At 41.2% G+C, this 23,344-nt stretch overlaps 1 protein-coding gene across 1 annotated transcript; it reads right to left on the bottom strand.

Moving 5' to 3' along the window:
- Positions 1-730: 730 nt before the first annotated feature.
- On the bottom strand, positions 731-21,194 carry fech (ferrochelatase). Its single transcript, XM_061699168.1, has 11 exons — positions 20,992-21,194; positions 19,007-19,097; positions 18,039-18,158; positions 17,499-17,647; positions 15,651-15,785; positions 14,469-14,575; positions 14,173-14,271; positions 13,820-13,927; positions 9,079-9,243; positions 7,890-7,949; positions 731-4,861 (listed from the first exon to the last, which is right to left on the bottom strand). The coding sequence occupies exons 1-11, from the start codon at positions 21,029-21,031 to the stop codon at positions 4,724-4,726; spliced, it is 1,212 nt and encodes a 403-aa protein (XP_061555152.1). The 5' UTR covers positions 21,032-21,194; the 3' UTR covers positions 731-4,723.
- Between the last annotated feature and the right edge of the window lie 2,150 nt (positions 21,195-23,344).

Here is a 23,344-nt window from a genome sequence, read left to right on the forward strand (position 1 = left end):
GTGGCGATGGACCTGGGAGATAAGGAAAAGATTGGTCAGACAAAAAGGGGGGAAAGAGGAGCGGTGGGAAGACAAAATGACAAAGCTGACAAGAAACGGTAGAAAATTGAAAAGAAAAGAAAATGAGGAGGGAAGAATAAGGACAAAGAAAGTAAAAGGAGAAGATAATATAGTCGGGAGGTAGACGGTTGAAGAGGAGAATGAATAATGATAAATACAGAAAAACGAGATACAAGAAAGAAAGATGGCGGCAGAATGGCAAAGGACAGAGGAAGTGAATCCTAATAAAGTAGAGAATCACGAGACTATAAAAATAACTGATTTGTTTGTACCCTCTTGTACCAGCCATAAGACTGTCTAAATAGATGACTTAGTAGAAGACGCCATCACACACACACACACACACACAGTTATACAGAGAAGAGCACAAGACTGGCTAGTGATGTACAGTAGTACCGCTAGTCATTTCAAAACGGATAGACTGGGAACCAAAAAAATGAGTAGATTCTCAGTCATCCAGGTCACGCTAATCCACAAAGGTTGAATTGAGACGAATGGACTCTTCTTCTTCGTTGTATTTGGTTTTCTTTTTCTTGTTTTCGGAAAATGCAATTGGCTTAGGCAATTATGGGTTTGTGGACTCCTGTCAGGAGTTTAGTTTTCGCTGTCATTTTGTTTTTGAAAAAGCAGTCAGTCTCTCACAATCGTCAGAAATCACAGTTGTCGTGCATCACATTTTGCCATTTATTTGACCATACAGGAAGACATGCTGTGACACACCAAGAATCAATTGTTGTTTTAAACTGCGGGAAAAAAAATTGTTCTATAACACAACAAATCAAACGCAAATAAATACATGCAAACAAAAATATGCTGGAGCTGGGGGGGAAAAAAAACCTGGTAATCTTAATTATAAAGTAATTCTATGCCACCTTTTGACAGCAGACATTGCTTTAGGCTGAACAACAGATAACCCCATTCAACTGCTTGAATGACTTTTTCTCCCCCAAATTGTGCACTACAGTTAAGCGATATGTGTTGTCCCGTGGCCATGATTTAACTGTATTGTTTTGCAATGATCTTAGCTTATTTTAGCTCACAGCCTATCCTAAATGTGTCTGGGATTAGCTCTGTACAAACACTTCCTTAATGTAGTCTGGAAACCTCGTACAAACAATGTTGACACTTCACACAACCTCATTTATATATATATTTTGAGCAACCTTATCAACATTTTGGAAGCACAAGCATCATGAGTTTGCGTATGTGAAGAGAGACTTTGCTGTAAATTGCAATTCTGGATGCATTTTAGAGGAGGATGGTTGATGCTGAAGCAAAACTACATCTGCAAAATTATGCTAGTAGTTCAGGAGAATAGCAGTGGTTACAATGTACCAATGTTGACAAGAGTAAGACAGTCTAACATGGACCATGTGATGCTCTCATTTCCCCTTCAATATGGTACTTATGCCTTATCGAAGATTAAATTCTCTTTTTAAAGAGAACGCATGGCCTAACTTATTTGGCGTCAATCGGGCCAATGATCAAGCATTTCATTCGGTAAATTCATTCTTCTCAATTAGCTGTAAAAAATACATATATGTAAAAGGCACATTATGATGGCAACATAGGACAAAAACAACTGAATATCTTTAGGGGACATTTATACATCTCCAGACGGGAGGATTTTTGTTTTTCAGCAAAGAGTTGTCATTTTTAAACATAATAATTCATGAAGAATCTCAAGGATGGATGGCTAAGCAGACAGTTGACCTTGAAACATCCTGCTACGAGACATGGAAGTTTACAAAAATCTAGAGAATATGGTTAACAGCAGTTATAAAGAAAGTTAAGAAACTCTCTCTAGAATTGAGGCAAGGTTGTTTGTAAGCCCAGCAATGTGATTAACACTTATGGTTGAATGTTTACACCACCCTGTCTTGACACCACAAAGAGGAAAACATCACAACCTTTCGACTGCAGTCAGTCAGCAGACAAACAAGAAAGTAGTTATCAGGGACCAAGATGATGGAATGTAGGAACAAACTAGCAAAAAACCAAAAAAAAACAAACAAAAAAACAAACAAAAAGGGACTTAAAAACAGTGCAATGATTTTTGATTGTTATTTTGATGGGATAAAGATGTTTCTGCAGTTATCGCTTCTATTTAGACACAGACCTTGAGCAGTTTAACTTCATTTTTTTCCCCACATCAATGTTCACACGACACTCCATATTGACAGGAGAAAGAAAACAGAATTGTTGAAATTTTTGCAGATTTATTAAAAAAAAGAAAAACTGAAATATCACAGCCTTAAGTATTCAGACCTTTTGCTCAGTATTGAATAGAAGCACTCTTTTGAGCTAATCCAGCCATGAGTCTTTTTGGGAATGATGCAGTTTTTCACACCTGCATTTGGGGATCATCTGCCATTCCTCCTTGCAGATCCTCTCCAGTTCTGTCAGGTTGGATGGTGAAAGTTGGTGGACAGACATTTTCAGGTCTTTCCAGAGATGCTCAATTGGGTTTAAGTCAGGCCTCTGGCTGGGCCATTCAAGAACAGTCACAGAGTTGTTTTGAATCCACTCCTTCAGTATTTTAGCTGTGCTTAGGGTCATTGACTTGTTGGAAGGTGAACCTTTGGCCCAGTCTGAGGTTCTGAGCACTCTGGAGAAGGTTTTCGTCCAGAATATCTCGGTACTTGGCCACATTCATCTTTTGTTCGATTGCAACCAGTCCGTCCTGCCCCTGCATCTGAAAAGCACCCCCACGGCATGATGCTGCTACCACCATGCTTCACTGTTGGGACTGTATTGGACAGGTGATGAGTAGTGCCTGGTTTTCTCCACACATGCCACTTAGAACAAAGGCCAACAGTTTCTATCTTGGTATCATCAGACCAGAGAATCATATTTCTCACCAACTTTGAGTCCTTCAGATGTTTTTTTTTTTTTTTAAGCAAACTCCATGCGGGCTTTCATGTGTCTTTTACTGCCATAAAGCCCCGACTTGTAGAGGGCTGCGGTGATGGTTGACTTTCTAGAACTTTCTCCCATCTCCCGACTGCTTCTCTGGAGCTCAGCCACAGTGATCTTTGGGTTCTTCTTTACCTCTCTCACCAAGGCCCTTCTACCCCAATTACTCAGTTTGGACGCACGGCCAGCTCTAGGAAAGGTGCTGGTCGTCCCAAATGGCTTCCATTTAAGGATTATGGAGGCCACTGTGCTCTTAGGAACCCTAAGTGCAGCATATATATTTTTTTGTAGCTTTGGACAGATTTGTGCCTTTCCACAATTCTGTCTCTGCGCTCTTCAGGCAGTTCCTTTGACCTCATGAGTCTCATTTGCCCTGACATGCACTGTGAGCTGTAAGGTCTGATATAGACAGGTGTGTGGCTTTCCTAATCAAGTCCAATCAGTATAATCAAACACAGCTGGACTCCAATGAAGGTGTAGAACCATCTCAAGGTTGATCAGAGGAAATGGACAGCGCCCAAGTTAAATATAAGAGTGTCACACCAAAGGGTCTGAATAGTGATGGCTGTGTGATATTTCAGTTTTTCGTTTTTAATAAATCAGCAAAGATTTCAACACTTATATTTCAATACGGGGTCCTGTGTGTACATTAATGAGGAAACAAATGAACTTAAATGATTTTAACAAATGGCTGCAATATAACAAAGAGTGAAAAATGTAAGGGGGTCTGAAAACTTTCCATACCCACTGTATAAACAAACAACCAATGACACTCACATTCACACCTATGGGCAATTTAGAGTTTTCAATTAACCTACCACGCATGTTTTTGGGATATGGGAGGAAACCAGAGTGCCCGGAGAAAGCCCACGCAGGCACGGGGAGAACATGCAAACTCTGTACAGGAGAGGCTGGATTTGTACCTGAGTCCTCAGAACTGGGAGGTGGATGTGCTCACCAGTCATCCACCATGCCCCTCTGACTCCAAAAATGAAGCAAAAAGATTAATAAACTGTTTCTGTGTAAACAAAAGAAACTGAAAAAAGTACAAGATGCTAACACATAGCTTATTCCAACCTTTTCCTTTGACGTTTTTCCTTAAAGGGGAACTAAAAGCCAAAATGCATTTTTGCAAGAATAGTTTGTATGTTCCTCCAGTAGACTGACAGTATTCTGATTAATATTGCATTTGTGGAACAATAATTAAGACAGATTAATTCATCAATTTTCATCCACCTCAGGTAGCCCCTTTCTGCTGTCGACCGAAATTAATTTCACAACTACCCTCGCGTGTAACAGCTATATGCGTAACATCATGTGACCAGGAAAACAGCTAAACGGACTCCCCGTTTATGTTGCGATAACAAGCATAAATAAGGGTTGATGACATGCTCGATTGAACCCAAACGGGCTAAAATTTTGTCATCCAATATTTTGCGTTAACTTGTGACGTTAACTTCAGTCGACAGCAGAGGGTTACATTGCCCAACATGGCGGCTACCTGAGATGGGTGAAACCTGACGAATTAATGTTTCAATTCTTATTGCACAAACGCAATATGAATAAGAATACTGCGTTTAGACCAGTGGAGGTGGATACGACGTATTCTTACAAAATGAATTTTGGCTTTAGTTCTCCTTTTTTTAAAAAGGTGTAAGTCGGTATGAACTGAATTTCCACATTGGGCAGTACATATCTTCGTAATGTCTCCAGAGGTAGCACGGGCCTGCTTGTGTGTGCACATGTTCTATGACAGTTTCTGGTTGGCAAAAAAGGCCTTGGTCTCCCCACAGGTGGGATTGGTGCACAGCGGGCAGCGCAAGGTCAGCTGGCGAGAACATGGCTCATTGGACTTCAGGTGGGATTGGACCAGTTCTGCCAGAGCCTGGACAAGACCAAAGAAATTTTGTTATTTGGCTACTTCTGCCATGCTACGATAGTACACTAAATAAATACGAGAGGCAATTAGTCAAGCTCAAATGGCAACATTGTGAAAAGTATACAATGAACCCCTGCTATATCGCAGTTCATCTTTCGCACCGTCATAGGCTACGTGGAAATCCTGGAATATGTTCTTTTCCTCAGACTTGTGAATTTCATTTAGATCCACGAAAAAGATAAAGCACACTTAAAATTTTCAAAGACCTTAAATAGCCGTGTAGCCGGCCGGTCGGGACGTACGAACTGCTCTGGCTACACAGCTTGACCGGCGGTCCCCCCACCCAACCTTCTTTGCGTCAAAGACAGATTTTTACGGAACGGCATGCAACAAATAAAATGATGACAAATACAAGTCAGCATTATTCTATAATGATGAATGCGGTTGTAATTAGTGGGTGGCCTACGCTTGTTCTCTTCAACGAGCCGGTCATATCTATAAAAATAAATAAATAAATAAATAATAACTCCAAACGCTTTTGTTTTAATGCCGGCTGGGAAAATGCTTGAAATGTAATCGCTCCTCACAGTTGTATGTGAATACCGTAAACAAACAGTGAAAAAAAAAAGTCAGCTCGTGCCGATATTCTCCTCCGTAAATATCACACCTAAAACGCTGCAATAGCCAACTCAAACCGGCTCTTTTATCAAGTCAGTTAATAGTTTTTTGTTCAATCTCTCTGTACAGCCACGCACAGAGCTTGGTGACCCCTGCTCAATATTATTTACATCATAAGCACCAGTTATGGGGTGATTGGTCTAGCTGAAGAGCTGAGCCTTGATGTCAACATAGGTGAATGCCAATGTTGGCATAGAACTGCATGAGACTGCGGTGAAAGAAAGAAAGTAAAAAGAAAGAAAAACTGTGACAGTGACAATTTGCTAGCATTCTGGAAGTCTCCTTTGCAATATTATTGGTGGTGTATATTGTAACTGCACCCAAACTTCAAGTGCGATATTTTGTTCCACCTTCCTGGGGCGCTTGACTTACTACAACTCGTGACTTGTGTAAGAGGAAATGTGCTTAAGTCAACAGGAGAATGTATGGCAGGGCCAGATTTGACAGGGAAAGGCCACATTTTAGGTTTGATCCACCCAGTGTGTGGATCTGGTATGAAGGTGCGTAAATGACACACGTAAGAGGATGGGAGAATCTGTGCAGCCAGATAATTAAGTGCACAACGGTGGGGGTATTTTCCCACTTAAGCACATAGGAGACGACAGCCGTATATGAACTAGAAATAACCACTATAAGCCTGAACAGTCTGTATAATGGTTATTAAACGTTCCTGCTGGTTGCAAATATAGCGACTGTCTTACAGTATATTGTAGTGAATTGTCATTGTGTACCCAAATTACTGAAAGGAGGAGAAGCTATTCAAAAGTTAACACAGTAGAGAAGACATACTGTCTGTTGCAGACATGATCATCTCTGCTATGGATTTAAACACGCACACACAGGCCTGGCAAGGGGTCTCTGAGCAAAGGCGGGCTTGACCAGCCAGACAGCTGGGCAGTTCAGTTCTCCTGTAGTCAGCTCTTAAGATTCCCATTGATCTGCCCCTCGCTTTAATAAACCCCTCCCTCACACACATACACACGAAACACAACACTCAAAGAACTGTTAAGAGTTGGAGCAGTTAGCCGTTGTAGGGCAGAGAGTAAAGGGAGGCGGTGGAGTCGGGAGGAGTGAGCGATAGAAGGAGGAAAGGCAGAAATGAGAAAGAAGAGAAAAGGAAAGGCAGAAGATAGGAACGCGAGTAGAGGGGAGGGAGGGAATCCATTTATTGACAGCATCCTGCTTGGAGTTGACTTATTCCACGCAACCGTCGTCTCCTATGTGTCTGTCCTGCATCGCTCCCACCTCCCTTCCTTCATTAAATCACACAACTCCAGGCTCTCCACTCTACGTACTACAGTATGTATGTACACAGTTGCTGCCAGTCATACATGAATGTGACATGGCCATTAGCAATTTGAGATAATGGAAAGAAGAAGTGGTACAAGTGGTATCTTGTGCGCATCTCATAATGCTCAACTGCAAGAGTAGAAAGCCTTTAAGCAATTGTATTCATCTATGTTAAGTTCCCATAGACGAGCAGTCTACTAGAGTACACTAACACTCAACTGCCGGGTACTTGGGGCCCTGTTGGAAAAAAATTTAATTAAATTAAATTAAAATAAAACACTTCAATGCCACAAAATTGAAAATACTATTTTGCATACCCCCAGTCAGTCATGGACCCTTAATCCTTTTGATGAATTGTTATCACCCCCTAACTGTACTCCACTCACTTATTACCAACAAGCTGCTTCATCCATTAAAATTGCCAAGAATCTTTCCCATATTTGTTACTTACATTTTAGTTATACACTTGAATGATTCATGGTAGTTGTGGTAAGCAGTAGAGGTGTGTTTGTTTTGTGCACCACACGTTTGGTGGGTGGGTTGTGTTCAAGCATCACGCCCACTGTGTGGTTTGTTGGAGTCAATTTGTCCCAATTTTAGTGTCCGAAACAAGTCGGGGCCGCCAATCTTAAATAATGAACCATATGTTCATTATTTACGACCGATTTTCTAGCACGGCTGGAGCTCTCCTCCGTGAAAAAGCTCCTTAAACATTGTTGTGTTTTAGAAGAATCCAGGAGTAACAGTTCCTTTAAGGGATGCTTCAAGTTCTGTGACATGTTTGCTGTTTTCCATAACAAAGTACTGTACATATAGTTCAGATCTGTTGCACCCCAGCAAGTAGACAGCAGCCATGTCTTTATAACTGCTATCTTTAAAAGACAATAAAATATACCTGCATATTTTTGCCTCTTTTGACATTATTACATTAACGAACACCAAACTTAACTTTTCACCATTTATTGTCGCATAAAAGTGTATGTCATTTGTCATTCCATTTCACCATTTTGTGCTTCTATATGTTGGTGCAGCACATAAAATATTACTCGTGTGTGGGCGTTTATACCTTCATAAACAGAGGATTCCCATTCAATGACTCTGCTCTCCTGAGGTTCTCCACACCACACTGACAAGGGAGGAAATCAAATTAAGACAAAATCAAATCAAAGATCCCAAATTTACCAATGTCCCCGCAGTTTAGCATATATTATGCTTTAAAAAATGAGCCATGGACAGTTCATCGACAAAAGCATCAGAGACCTTTAAGTGCGTGCGCTTAACATAAGTGTTTTAATTTCTGCGGTAAATTTTTTTTTAAGAAACAAGCGTTTTGTTCTGAGCTCCAATTATTGGCTGTTGAGATCCATGAAATGGAGCAGTCTATGTACGATGTCGTTGAGTGCCCTTATCAATAAAATGTATTATTCTTTGCTAGTAGAAATGTCCATCACTGTGGGGACCATTGTTACTTAGGAACTAGGACACTGACATTTGGAATTGGACATTTACATACAGGTATATCATATTAGTTTAAAGCCTATAGTTTGTGAATAAAGTAATAGGGCAGCAAATGTGCAAATTGTCTGTGTGCACGTGCGCTTGTTTTTTCGTGGCACCAGTCACATTGATCTGTGGTCACCTTGCTGGTGCCTTCCGAAAGACATGACACTCGGCTGCAGGACATAGACAGAGCCTAACACACATCCTGAACATTCTCTGTGGAGCAGAGTTCCAATAATGTTATTTGATCCTGTAGACTTCCAAGGGGTCCTGGCTGGTCCACCAAAAAATATAGACCGATAAATTAGGTGCTCTGGGGTTGCCACGGCAATGAGACACTATTCTCCTCTGTGGAAGACATTGTAAGATTTAAATGTTAATGTTGTTTACAGTGTACATAATGGTGCATTATTCAATTCAGTCCAAAACTTGGTTATAATGTAGTTTATCAATGGCTCATGTATATGTTGATGTTATGACAATAGATTATAGAGTTTTTACTTTTTTTTCTTAAACTTTGGACCCTAGGGAGGAGCCACATTTCCAACTTGGCTATTGAGTTGAAAACCCCCAGTTGGTCAGTTTAATAAGAGTGAACTGTTCCTAAATAAATATTATAGTGTCAAAGTTTATTTAACAAAGAAAAAAAGATCCAAATGAATAGTTTAATTATTGGTATTATTCTGGCAGTCTGCAGACAGTGTAATCCTCTATACGATTTTTCCAAAGTAGAGGAAACGTGGGCAACGTCTCACCTCTTCACCCAGCACTTGACCATACTCGATGTCCAGCTCATGTAGAGTCTCGATGTGATCGGAGGTGAAGGCGATTGGCACTAGCAGGATGTTCTTTTTCCCCCTTTCACAAAGACCTTTAATGACCTCATCCGTCTGGGGGCCGAGCCATGCCATGGGCCCCACCTGAGGGATGAAACACAGGACATGATGCACTTGAGTTCCGCTTGACACAAACAACACAACACACTCATGTTCTCTTCCATTATCTGTTTTTAATAAATGTCGCAGCAACATTGTCATACATATTGACAGTTCTCAACCACCCAGAGAACATTTGCTTCATCTTGTGCTCTAACACACGCTCTCATATGAGAAACAAAATTGTCTCCACCTGAGTGTTCAGCGTATTGCTTTTGAAGACTTCATGATTAGATAGACATGTGGCTCCATCTTCTGGTGACAAAATAAAAATCGCCAACTTCTAAAGTTACAATAGTTGGACTGAAAAGACTTCATAAGTTGAACATGCCACCTTGACAATAATTTTTTTTTTAATTTAAATAAAATTTAAAAAAATATTGGCCAGTTAAACAGATAACAGTGAATGTACGGTAGTACTGAATGCGGGGTTTTCATAAAAGTTGATACATGCTACAGATACTTCATTTCAGCTGAAGCTTCTCTGTGCACCGTATGATGTGTGAAAATAAATATAAGGAAGGCCCTTGTTGCAAATATAAATTCCTTGGGCCAACACTAGCTCAGTCTGGAAGGACTTGGCTCAGTTGAATGGCCACTATAAAGCAAGGAAATTAGGCCTGTCATCTTCTCCGGCACCTTCATGTTTAGCTGTTTACGCTGACACCTCCTATTGCAAGTGCTCCTCACTTTGTACGCCAAGTACCACCTCAAAAAAAAAAAAAAAAAAAAAATAATAATAATAATATATATATATATATATATATATATATAGATACTTTTTTTTTTTTAAATGCTTCAGTACCACCATGATGGCAACGTTAAAATGCAGTATCATAGTAGACCTAAGTATTCATCAAAAATGAAAGAGACATTTGAATCCTAAAAAGAATATCTATTATTGTAAGCCACTGGAACATTCTGCATAATTTGAACATTAACACTGCGCTTAAACATAGGAACATAAATTGTGTACTTAAACAATGATTCAATTAAATATATATTTTACCTAAATGTTTAAAAAATGTTCTTTAAGATAAAACACAAACATATTGTCATTAAAAGTTGAATTTAACTGAACTGTATTTAAAAAAATGTACTTTACTACTTAAAAAGTAAAAAAATGGAGATGAAAAGTAAAACCTGCGCTATACTTGATTTAAACATTGTAACGTTGTTACATCATGTAAGGTTTAAACATTAACACTGCACTTAAATATTGGGGCAGGGAAATGGACTTAAATAATGATTTAAGTAAAATGTATTGCACATACAGTGGGTACGGAAAATATTCAGACCCACATAAATGTTCACTCTTTTTTTTTTTATATTGCAGCCATTTGCTAAAATCATTTAAGTTCCTTTTTTCCCACATTGTCCACATAGCACTCCATACTGACAGAAAAAAAATTATTACAAAAGAAAAACTGAAATATCACACAGCCATAGGTATTCAGACCCTTTGCTCAGTATTTAGTAGACGCACCCTTTTGAGCTAATACAGCCATGACTCTTTTTGGGAATGATGCAACACATTTTTCACACCTTGTATTTGGTGATCCTCTGCCATTCCTCCTTGCAGATCCTCTCCAGTTCTGTCAGGTTGGATGGTGAACGTTGGTGGGCATCCATTTTCAGGTCTTTCCAGAGATGCTCAATTGGGTTTAAGTCAGGGCTCTGGCTTGGCCATTCAAAAACAGTCACGGAGTAGTTCTGAAGCCACTCCTTCGTTATTTTAGCTGTGTGCTTAGGGTCATGGTCTTGTTGGAAGGTGAACCTTCGGCCCAGTCTGAGGTTCTGAGCACTCTGGAGAAGGTTTTCGTCCAGGATATCCCTGTACTTGGCCGCATTCATCTTTCCTTCGTTTGCAACCAGTCATCCCTGCAGCTGAATACCCCCACCCTGCAGCTGAACCGCCCCACCCCCCCAACAGCATGATGCTGCCACCATCATGTTGGGATTGTATGGGACAGGTGATGAGCAGTGCCAGGTTTTCTTCACACATACCGCTTAGAATTAAGGCCAACAATTTCTATCTTGGTCTCACCCGACCAGAGAATCTTATTACTCACCATCTTGGAGTCCGTCAGGTGTTTATTAGCAAACTCCATGCGGGCTTTCATGTGTGTTGCACTGAGAAGTGGCTTCCGTCGAGCTATTCTGCCATAAAGCCCTGACTATGGAAGGGTGCAGCGATGGTTGACTTTCTAGAACTTTCTTCCATCTCTGGAGCTCAGCCACAATAATCTTCTTCTTCTCCCCCAATTGCTTAGTTTGGCCAGGCGGCCAGCTCTAGGAAAGGTTCTGGTCGTCCCAAACGTCTTCCATTTCAGGATTATGGAGGCCACTGTGCTCTTGGGAACGTAAAGTGCAGCAGTTTTTTTGTAACCTCGGCCAGATCTGTGCCTTGCCACAATTCTGTTTCTGAGCTCTTCAGGCAGTTCCTTTGACCTCATGATTCTCATTTGCTCTGACATGCAACTGTGAGCTGTAAGGTCTTATATAGAAAGGTGTGTGACTTTCCTAATCAAGTCCTATCAGTATAATCAAACACAGCTGGACTCCAATGAAGGTGTAGGACCATCTCAAGGATGAGCAGAAGAAATGGACAGCACCCAAGTTAAATATAAGAGTGTCACAGCAAAGGGTCTGAATACTGATGGCTGTGTGATATTTAAGTTTTTCGCTTTTAATAAATCAGCAAAGATTTCAACACTTACATTTCAATATGGGGTCCTGTGTGTACATTAATGAGGAAAAAAATGAAATTAAATTATTTTAACAAATGGCTGCAATATAACAAAGAGTGAAAAATTGAAGGGGGTCTGAAAACTTTCCATACCCACTGTAAATTCAATAAGAACTGTACCTGCATAAACGCTTCATTAAATTAAGCAAAATTCCATACTCTTTCCAGACCCTAATTTCCGGACTTCTCAGTAAGAAATTCAAAGAATCTGATACATTTCAGTAAATAAATATTTTGTCGTCTAAATAGAACGTTTTATGAAAAAAACTCATTTTCTCTTGCAACACCTGAGGGCTTGACTATGAAGAGTCATTCCAATCCCAAAACTTTCTAAGGGAAGGTACTGGTAAACACTATTCAGCTATTATATCATCAAAGGGTTCAGAGAATCTGGAGAAATTACTGCATGTAAGCGGCAAGGCCGAAAACCAACACTGAATGCCCATAAACTTCGATCCCTCAGGCGGCACTGCATCAAAAACAGACATCAATGTGTAAAGGATATAACCACATGGGCTCAGGAACACTTCAGAAAACCAATGTCAGTAAAAACAGTTCGGCGCTACATCCGTAAGTGCAACTTGAAACTCTACTATGCAAAGTAAAAGCCATTTATCAACAACACCCAGAAACACCCCCAGCTTCTCTGGGCCCGAGCTCATCTAAGATGGGCTGATGAAAAGTGGAAAAGTGTTCTGTGGTCCGACGAGTCCACATTTCAAATTGTTTTTGGAAATTGTGGACGTTGTGTCCTCCGGGCCAAAGAGGAAAAGAACAATCCGGACTGTTATGGACGCAAAGTTCAAAAGCGAACATCTGTGATGGTATGGAACTGTGTTAGTGCCAATGGCATGGGTAACTTACACATCTGTGAAGGCACCATTAATGCTGAAAGGTACATACAGGTTTTGGAGAAACATATGCTGCCATCCAAGCAACGTCTTTTTCATGGACGCCCCTGCTTATTTTAGCAAGACAATGCCAAACCATATTCTGCATGTGTGACAACAGCGTGGGTTCGTAGTAAAAGAGTGCGGGTACTAGACTGGGCTGCCTGCTGTCCAGACCTGTCTCCCATTGGGGCATTATGAAGCGTAAAATACGAGAGACCCCGGACTGTTGAACAGCTGAAGCTGTACATCCAGCAAGAATGGGAAAGAATTCCACCTACAGAGCTCCAACAATTAGTCTCCCAAACATTGATTGAATGTTATTAAAGGTGATGTAACAGTGAATTTCAAAATGATGTTCAAATAAAGTGCTTAACTTCAGAATAATTCTTTGAAAAAATACTTTGTTTTGATCATATGGGTAGAAGCAAAATCATGCATTGTAAAAATGCATTATACAAGTAGAAGGGTTTTCCAGAATTTTGAGGTCAACTTTGGGGGTGTGCATTATACACAAAAAATTATGCTAATTGAAAACTCTAAATTGCCCATACGTGTGCATGTGAGTGCAAATGGTTGTGCCCTGGCATCAAGTGTACCCCACCTCTCACCCGGAGTCATCTGGGATAAGCTCCAGCTCACCCGCGACCCTAGTGAGGATAAGCAGTATGGAAAATGGATGGATGGAAATTCCACACTTGCGTCGGAACCCTGTGAGATGAACGTCAACCTTATACCATGCACTGAGTTCCACTAGAGAGAGCCAACGTACCACTTGTGATACCACACTTGGAGAATCACTGTCCTAATGCATGTCCATAGGATCTATGCTACGCTGTTTCATACATTCAAGTTAACCAGATTACCAGCAGATAGGTCCAATGCATCAGCAGTTTAAATTCTGAAGAGAGTGTGAGTTTACCCTGGACTGCCACACCAGTCTGTAAGGGTTACAGTGTCCGAGTCGCTCCATAACTCTCTGAACTGTGGCGCCCACTTCCTGGGGATATGGGTCACCTCTGTTAACAACCTGCACACATTACACAACAATAGGACTGTAGGGCAGGAGGAGTGGCACAGTTGAATAGTAAACATATTGTTTAGTTGTACATAAATGTGGGTGTTTCAACTAGTAAATATATCTTTTCATTATTTGTAACTGTACGACTAATGCTTTCGGAATGTGTCAGCTATAGCAGTGGATTTGATATTAAAATAGTTTCAGTGGTGAAGTAAAACAGTACGGCAGGGCATGCGATATCATGTTGCACTTACAGCCATAGGAAGTGAATGGGCTGAGAATAGAATCACTACATCATCTCTCTTCTCTTCTGGAAACTTCAGCAGCTCATTACCGACGTGTTCTGCAAAACACTGCACGCACGCGCGTGCACACACACACATTATTTTTATAAAATAAAAAGCGGCATTCTTCTCTGCCATAATAACACAAAGACATCTAACTACGTATATGAGGCTTACAAGTATTTTTGACTCATTAGTTGCTATGACAACTTTGTGCCTAGATGTTCTTTCTGCCCCATTAGTGTGTGTGCGTGTGTGTGTCTAACCTCCACCAGCAGAGGGTGTGTGGGCCAACGGTCAATGACACTCCAGCACATTTTCGGCCTGTCGCCTCTGTTTCTATAGTAACGGTAGATGGCGTTTAAACTGCTACCTGTTTAGACAACAACAAAGAATCATATTAAAAACAAAAATATATTCTCTATTGTTAATATTTTACTGGTTACAAATGTTATCATCCTATAAACCAAACTATTGTTGAAGTCATTGGTTGGCATTACAACAATTGGGTGTTTGCTGCTCTCTGGTGGTAATAAAACAATACAGTTAAGCATGCCCTCCTGAGAAAGCCATATGGAGAATCTCTAAAAACAAATGTTTACAAATTAAAATTGATATTTTGGGAGGTTGCGCTTATAATCAATAAGTGCTGTCACTTGATGATTCCTCAGGCAGTTGGCAAAATCACCATAAGGTGCCTTTGGGACTTCCCCATTTCACCCGAAACAATATGAGATTTTCCATTAAACTTCATATTCATTGTATTAAGTACATTTTATGCTGCTAGAAATGGATATTGGTCAAGCTCCCACATTTATTTATTTTTTTTACAAACACAAGCAAACAGCAAAATATGCGAGTTTGCTGACAGGGTAAATGGACAATGACAGGGTGGACCGTTTTGACCTTGACAACATCCAACTGCACATGGTATGCTGAAAATTATGAAACTTACGTGTAAATATTGACTCTGCAACAAGCCACTGTTTCAATTGAAGAGATACAAAATGCTGAAAGTAATGTCAATGACAACGTCAGCGGGTTTCTTAAAGAGGAAGTCACCCCACAATGACAGGGTGGAAACACATTTTAAGAGACTTGTCATTGTACTGGTACTGTATGTGTACAAATGTTTGGGCACTTGTAATGAGACCTCATAGCGTCATGACTCACCTATATTGTCACGATTACAGAGTGATTTTGATGTGGACACAAAAGGCAATTGAACTTCATAGTGATAGTGACCCAAATCAGAAAAGAAAAAAAAAAACTTAATTAGGTAAAAGAAACAAAGAGGCAAAGACAGTTTTTTTTTACACCAGTAAATCATGCAACACCTCATTTTCATGGTGCATTTTGGTAAAATCTCTCAGTTGTATGTCATTCTACTAAATACTATTTATTACGATTAACGTATATATCTACAATATATGATGTGTGTCTGTGACCTGTGGTGGAGCAGCTGTACTGAGGATATTGTGTGAAGGCCACAGCTCGGTCCACTTCGTCTTTCTCCATCTCCTCGATGGCCTCCTCAGTCAGTGGGTGGACATACCGGAAACCGATGTAGAACTTATGAGGGGCTGATGGGAAAGAAAACGAGAGATTGCAAAGTGCTATGTAAAGTCACACTATAATTGTTTTAGGGGGATGGAGGACAGGAGAATGCAGAGGACAAGTTGTCAACGATGTCAGTTTTGGATTTGGTTGTCGGTCGTCAGTTTCTTTCTAACTGCTGCTCGCAGTTTGTGTTGTTATCAGTGAGGTGTGACGCAGGCGTGTGAGCAGCCACTCCTTCAGTGTGTGGCTATCTTCCTTTTGCACCCACAAACCGCAGCTGATGCAACCAATAATTCAATATTCAAGTGGACATAATTTCCCAGTACTCCAACCAACTACGGATAACATTGATTAACTATTATTATTGGAACATTTGGTCAGCATGTCTGAATCACAGTCAAAGGTTCTGGGTTGGAGACTTTATAATGGAACTTTCTTTGTGGAGTTTGTATATTCCGCTAGAGCTTGTGTGTGTGTGTGTTTTTTTTTTTTTTAAATCACTAATACTGATTACAATCCCTGAAAGGGAAATTCAACTTGAACTCTACTGTATATTTTGCATGCAGGAAAAATTTCTGTGTAAAGGGGCGCACAATCAGTGGCACGCAAACAGGGTCAGTGCGTTGCTCAAGGGCACCTCCACAGTGGTCAGGAAGCAGACTAGAAACTCTCCAATAACTCGTTGCCAGTGTCTTTTGTCCCTCAGCAGGACTCGTGTGACTCGTGGGTTCTAAAACCCAAGTCCCACATTCCCAAAACATGCAAGACTTTAAAGTGCCCATATGAGGTGAATGTGAGTGTGAATGGTTGTCTATATGTGCCACAGTCAGTTGAAATAGTATCCAGCTCACTTGTCACCAGAACAGGATAAGCGGCACACAAAATGAATAGATGGCTATTTCATTGAGGTCAAATTGATTTACATGTATTTAGAATTTTTGGGGCATTGAAAATTTATCTGGCACGGTGGTTCAATCCCCGGCCCCGCCTGTGGGGAGAACATCTTTCCCCGTGCCTGCCTGGGTTTTCTCCGGTTTCCTCCCACATCCCCAAAACATGCATGCTAGGTTAATTGAAAACTCTAAATTGGCCGTACATGTGAATGTAAGTGTAAATGGTTGTTGTTTGTTTGTATGTATGTATGTGCCCTGCGATTGCCTGGCAACCAGTTCAGGGTGTACCCCGCCTCCTGCCCGATGATAGCTGGGATAGGCTCCAGCTTGCCCGCGACCCTCGCGAGGAGAAGCGGATCAGAAAATGGATGGATGGATGAAAATGTATCGATAAATGATTGTTCCATTTTTATACTACTTCTCCTGTTAAGGGTCACAGGGAACCTGGGGTCTATCCAAGATACTGTCAGACAACTATTGAGGCTCATATTCACGCTTTACAGTTTAAAGTCTTCAGTTAACCTAAAATACATGCTTTTGGATTGTGGGATGAACAGATCCACACAAGCAAAGAAAGAAATGCTAAAGCCACACAGACCTGCCACAGCTGCAATTCCAAACAAGAACCTTGTTGTGAGGCAGCACAATGGGTCCACTGTGATACCCCAATCAATAACTGATCACAGGACCGTTGTTGCCCATACCTTCTTCCAACTACATGACATTGCCAAATTTAGAAGGACCTGAGGTGCCAGATGCAAGTGGGACTATTTTGTGACCACTTTGGTCTTTGACAGTCTTTAGATGAGTACAGTGTGCTGCTGTGTGGATGCTCGCTCTCACCTGTCTCGGGGCTCATCTCATCCAACAGCTTCACCATGCCCTCTCCCTGCATGGCCGTCCAACGTTTGATGGGCGAGCCTCCTCCAATCTTACTGTACTGCTCCTGGATCTTTGCCGTGCGGCGCTTGGCAATGAATGGGCCGAGCTTACTGTGGAGCACGGGAGAACGATTACGCGAATGTACTGTACATTACAAACAGTGAAGACATTCTTCAATGTTTTGACTTGACACAATTGGTCCAAACCAGATATTATAAACATTAAAATCACCCTGAGAGTCACATGAACATGAGGCTGCTTTCTTAGTATTCAAGGTTGCACGCAACTGCCCTGAAATCAACAATGTGCAGCTGCACCGGTTCCTTAACCTGAGCAACACGAAACACGGTTCTCCTGCTCAACCTTGAGTTAGAATGAGACACACAGAATCCAGTGCAACCTTCACCTTGTAGATCACTCTGGGAAAATATGAACCAACAACTTCTTGTAATGTATTGCCCTTAAAATGGCTACACAAACGTGTATTACAGTAATCCGTACTTCTGTACTGGAAGTTTCATCAGGTCTGTGTCCATGAAGAGCCTCAGCAGGAAGTCGTGTACATCTTCTAGTTTTTCAGGTCCTCCCATGTTCAGCATCAGGATGCCCGTCTTGGGTTTCCTGCACAACAGGTTCAAAAGCAGTAATTAATGTCAACGCCATTACCTCTCCTCCCTGCAAAGAAATGAGTGAAACCGATTAATAATAAATATTTGGTATACACTCACAACATTAGCTACAACTGCACATTCTAAAAATCTATACCTACTGGAGTTGTACGAGACCACAGGCCAGGGAACCGTACTGGGCAATGGTTTAGAATACTGTATATTATGTATACATGCATATAATAAACATCTTTCAACCAAATAAGCCGGATCTAGTAAAGTCATCATTTTCCCCCCTCATTGGTTGTATTGATTCAACCATTGATTTGCTTTCTTCTTAAATACAGTATACACACAATTACCACATTACAGCTGCACAATCTAATGACAGCCCAGACATGGGCTGTGTCAAAAATTGTGACAGCAAAGTGGTTTTGACTGACATCTCAAAGAGGTGTAATTTAACAATATGTTCATTATAGTGGTTGTTGTTTGCAGTGGAGTAGAACTCACTGCACTACGTAATACTGAGAGTTGTTTCTAATATTTTGGCTCTCTTGAGCTGCTAAATGAGGTCTTCCTACCCTGACCTAAGAAGATCCTCTGTTAGGATACAATAGAGCTTTCTTACTTGCTTGGTACATCAGTCTCCAACAGACACGTGAGATGGCACAGCTCACAAGGTAATTTTAGCACCAAAATGGCATAATTGGGTCCATAATGACCAGATCAAGCTTTTAAATTCAACTTGGTTTAAAAATAAAATAAGGGTGGTTTTTCATCATCTTTGCTGACGCAAAAACCACTGAAATCTAAATTCAAGCATTGATGTGTGTGTTCATGCATGCGTGCGTTTTTCACCTATTGTCCTGTGTTTCTGGGGTCGCAGTATCGGCCAAAGCTGCAGCAGTAGCACGTCCCCTCACGCTTAGACTGACACTGCTCCTGACAACTGCAGCAGATTAAAATAAAATCAATCTGACATATTGCTTAGTTCATGAGCCATATGAACAAACCAGATATACCTGTTGACTTACATAGAGCACTTTACAAATTGTCACCACCTGCTTCCAACTATCCATGGAAAAAAACAAACCGGTCTTTTTTTCCTACCGACAAGCGACAGTAAAATATTTTTTTCTTATATACAGTAATCCTTCATTTATTGCGGGGGTTAGTTTACGGACCATCCCCACAATTGGTGAACTCCACGTAGTTGCAAACACATATTTTTGGGATTACCTATACATATTTTAAAGATGTATGAACCTCTCCACACTCATATTAATCTTCCCCGCACCCATATTAACCTCTACCATACGCTTATAAACTTTATTTCCTCTTAAACACCTTTTAAACTCTTAAACATACAGTAATGTACAGTAGTACTGTACACTATGCACATTTTATTCCATGCAGTATTTATTTATCCATCTGTCTGTTCCGCGTATTCCGACTAGGGTCGCGGGCGTGCGAAAGCCTATCCCAGCTAGCTTCGGGTACACCCTGAACTGGTCGCCAGCCAATCACAGGGCACATACAAACAAACAACCGTTCGCACTCACATTAATTTATTTATTAGTTTAGATTTTTTTTTTTTGGGCTAGGAAGGGTTTATTTTACCACCCAAAAAAATATGAATGTGAGAAAAAAAAAAAATCCGTAATGCACTGATTCCACAATAGGTGACTCACGATATAGCGAGGAGACGGTGCATACTGAAATTAAATCCCAATTGGCTGTTTGAACCATTTCTCTATGTACCCATCCATCCATCCATTTTCGTACTGTTTATCCTCATAAGGGTTGTGGATGTGATAGAGCCTATGACTGACTGACAAGAGGTGCGACAGTGTACACCCTGGACTGGTCGCCTGCAATCAATTGCGGGGTACACATACACACCTATGGACAATTTAGAGTCCTCAATTAGCCTAATACATGTTTAGTACCCAGAGAAAAGTTTTAGTTTTAGCACCACATCAAACACACCGAGTTACAGTCAATGTACAGTTACAAGTAGAAGACTACACGTAGAAAGACCTTAATTCAGATGAAAAAAAATAACAATAATTAAAAAAGTATCGGATAGGAGCTGTTCTGTTCCCAATTCTTCCAAGACCCATTCATTACTCATGCTACAATACCCCGAAGCGCCGCCAGGGTGCCAACTGAGGTTACGCAAGTTTACAATGCTTAAATTGTGTAACTCAGATCAAATGCGCCACAGAGTAAATTGTAATGTTTCTGGTTAAGACCGATATTACTAATATGAACACGTTGCAATCAATAAATATATTTAAATACGCAAAGGTAACACTGAACCTTAAAACCTACTCATGTTGAACTGTTGTAAAGACCCGCCGAATTTCGGGTTAGCCAGTACCGGAAATATGAATTTTGTTTACAAAGTAAAACAACTACTAATTAAAAGGTGATGCTTTATGACCTGTACTGGCGATGGAACATCGTAAATGCAGAGCAAATTGCAACCACAAAACTTGTTTTAATTAATTAGAGTTGTTAGAAAAGACGGCTCTTAAGAAAGGCAAATGAATGTTACGAACATGTGTTTTTATTTTGAACAATCCTGACCGGATCGCGCGTGTCCTCAACTATTTCCATTGTCGTTTATTTACGAAACTGACGCCAATGTCAACTGTGTATTCGTGTGTAATTTACTTCATGAAAGACTACATAGTGTGTTCCCCTTATAACTGTAACTAGGCTACGCCAAAGACGCAAAGTATAATTTACTACGTTGAAATATGTGTGAATAATTCCCAACTCGCATGTCTAAACATAGCTTCGTCCGAGCTAATTCGATATTACTGTGCAATACTCACATTGAATCAAGCGACCGGCGTTGCCCAGGATTGCCATCATGATACTTTCCAATTTTTGTCTAGCCCCCAAAACACGCTTATTAACAAGTCGTACACTTCTGGTCTCTTCAACTGTGCTCGCACGTGTCTTTCTGTATTTCGTTGTCCGATATGTCAGCGAGATTCCTTCAGCCACCGCCACCAGCTGGCTGGGTCCCAACTATGTCAAGTTAGGCAGCATGCTTATTACTTCCGGATGCTATTCAAACGTCAAAACGGCTCCAGAAATTGACCTATTCTACCGAATATCTAATGCATTCAGTAAGAGTTCAAAGTGAAAGGAAGCGAAATTAATGTTGTCTTCAATGACAGCCAACTCGCTTTAAAATAAAAAATAAGCCTTTGCACGCGTACAGCTTCACTCTTGCATTGTGTTTTAATGGTTTTAAAAGACATACAAATGTTTTTTTTGTTTTGTTTTGTTCATGGCTTGGCGGAAACTTTATTGTCTGGGGTCAATGTTGTCACTTCCGTTGAATCACTTCCTGATGCTTGACGACTTGATGCAAATATTTTGCGTTACGTCACGCTGCTATATAATAAGTGGACACGCCCAACAGTTAATCGTCAACGCAATTGTCTAGAATGATTATAGTATATATATATATATATATGTGTGTGTGTGTGTGTGTGTGTGTGTGCGTGTATTTAGCATTTTAAACTTGCGTAACCTATATATATTTACTTTAGACGGTCAAGTGGAGCAGAATCGAGATTTTACACGTTTGAAGATTGTACCGGTTTTTCTTGCTCCTCTTGAAGCACTTCCTTCTTCTTCCCTCCCTCTTGTTACGCTCGTGTAGGAGTGAAATGTCAGTTTAATGTGTCCAAACTATTGAGAACGGCTCATGGTGATGATAAACGCGTACAATGTTTGACACGGTTCTCCCCTTCATCGTCACTGTCTGCTGCCATCTACTGGTTTCTCTTGTCCATAACATGAATTTCAAACAGCCGCGTTTCAGCACTTCAAATCTAAGCCAAGATTTACAGAATGAAACATGTACACTGTTCCAAAAGGTTAGGGATTCTCTCCTGCGTTTAGCTTTCGAGATTTAAGGATGAACCCAAAATGCACCATAACCTTTACAGCTGAGCTTTATGTCCATTTCTATGCCATTCTATGACTTTTCCAGTCTTTTCTGTAAATCTGTCGCAACCTGCTGATGAGACTAAGTGGCCACTTCTCTCTGAGAACGTCCTGTTTGAAGTCTCGCAATGGCGAGGTTTCGTCTTACTCGTTCTTACTAGGAAATGTATTGATCCATTCATGATGAAACACCTGTTGTGAATTTTGCCATTCGGTCCCTAGTGAGAGAACTGCAAGTTGTGCAAAAAGTACTGAAACATTGAACTGTTGGACATGTCATGTGCATTCCAAAGAAGAGGTTAAATTAATTACTTGGCAATATACAGTACGGTATATTTCGGCTTAGCTCCTTCTTTACCACAACAGACCAATAAAAAGTCCGCATCACTGCAGACGCTGCACCGATCCGCCTGTCGATCTCCCGTTCCATTCTTCCCTCACTCGTGAACAAGACCCCAAGATACTTGAACCCCTCCACTTGGGGCAGGATCTCAGCCCCGACCTGGAGAGGGCACGCCACCCTTTTCCAACTGAGGACCATGGTCTCAGATTTGGAGGCGCTGATTCTGATCCCAGCCGCTTCACACTCGGCTGCGAAACGCCCCAGTGAGAGTTGGAGATCACGGCTTGATGAAGCTAAGAGAACCACATCATCTGCAAAAATAATTCTTTCTCCATGGCCTCGCCGAACTCCTCCCATGCCTGAGTTTTTGCTTCAGCGACCACCAAAGCTGCAATCCACTTAGCCAGCTGGTACCCATCAGCTGCCTCAGGAGTCCCATAGGCCCAAAAAACCCGATAGGACTCCTTTTTCAGCTTGACGGCATTCCTCACCGTTGGTGTCCACCAAAGGGTTCGGGGATTGCCGCCACGACAGGCACCGACCACGTTACGCCCACAGCTCCGGTCGGTCGCCTCAGCAATGGAGGCGCGGAGCATGGTCCACTCGGACTCGATGTCCCCCGCCTCCACCAGAACATGAGCAAAGTTCTGTTGGAGGTGGGAGTTGAAACTCCTTCTGACAGGGGATTCTGCCAGACTTCCAAGCAGACCCTCACAATACGTTTTGGGCCTTCCACGTTGGACCGGCATCTTCCCCCACCATCGGAGCCAACTCACCACCAAGTGGTGATCAGTTGACAGCTCCTCCCTTCTCTTCAGTGTCCAAGACATGCGGCCGCAAGTCTGATGTTCCGACCACAAAGTCGATCATCAAACTGCGAC

This window comes from Phycodurus eques, chromosome 15 (assembly GCF_024500275.1).
Source record: "Phycodurus eques isolate BA_2022a chromosome 15, UOR_Pequ_1.1, whole genome shotgun sequence".
Taxonomy (NCBI): Eukaryota; Metazoa; Chordata; class Actinopteri; order Syngnathiformes; family Syngnathidae; genus Phycodurus; species Phycodurus eques.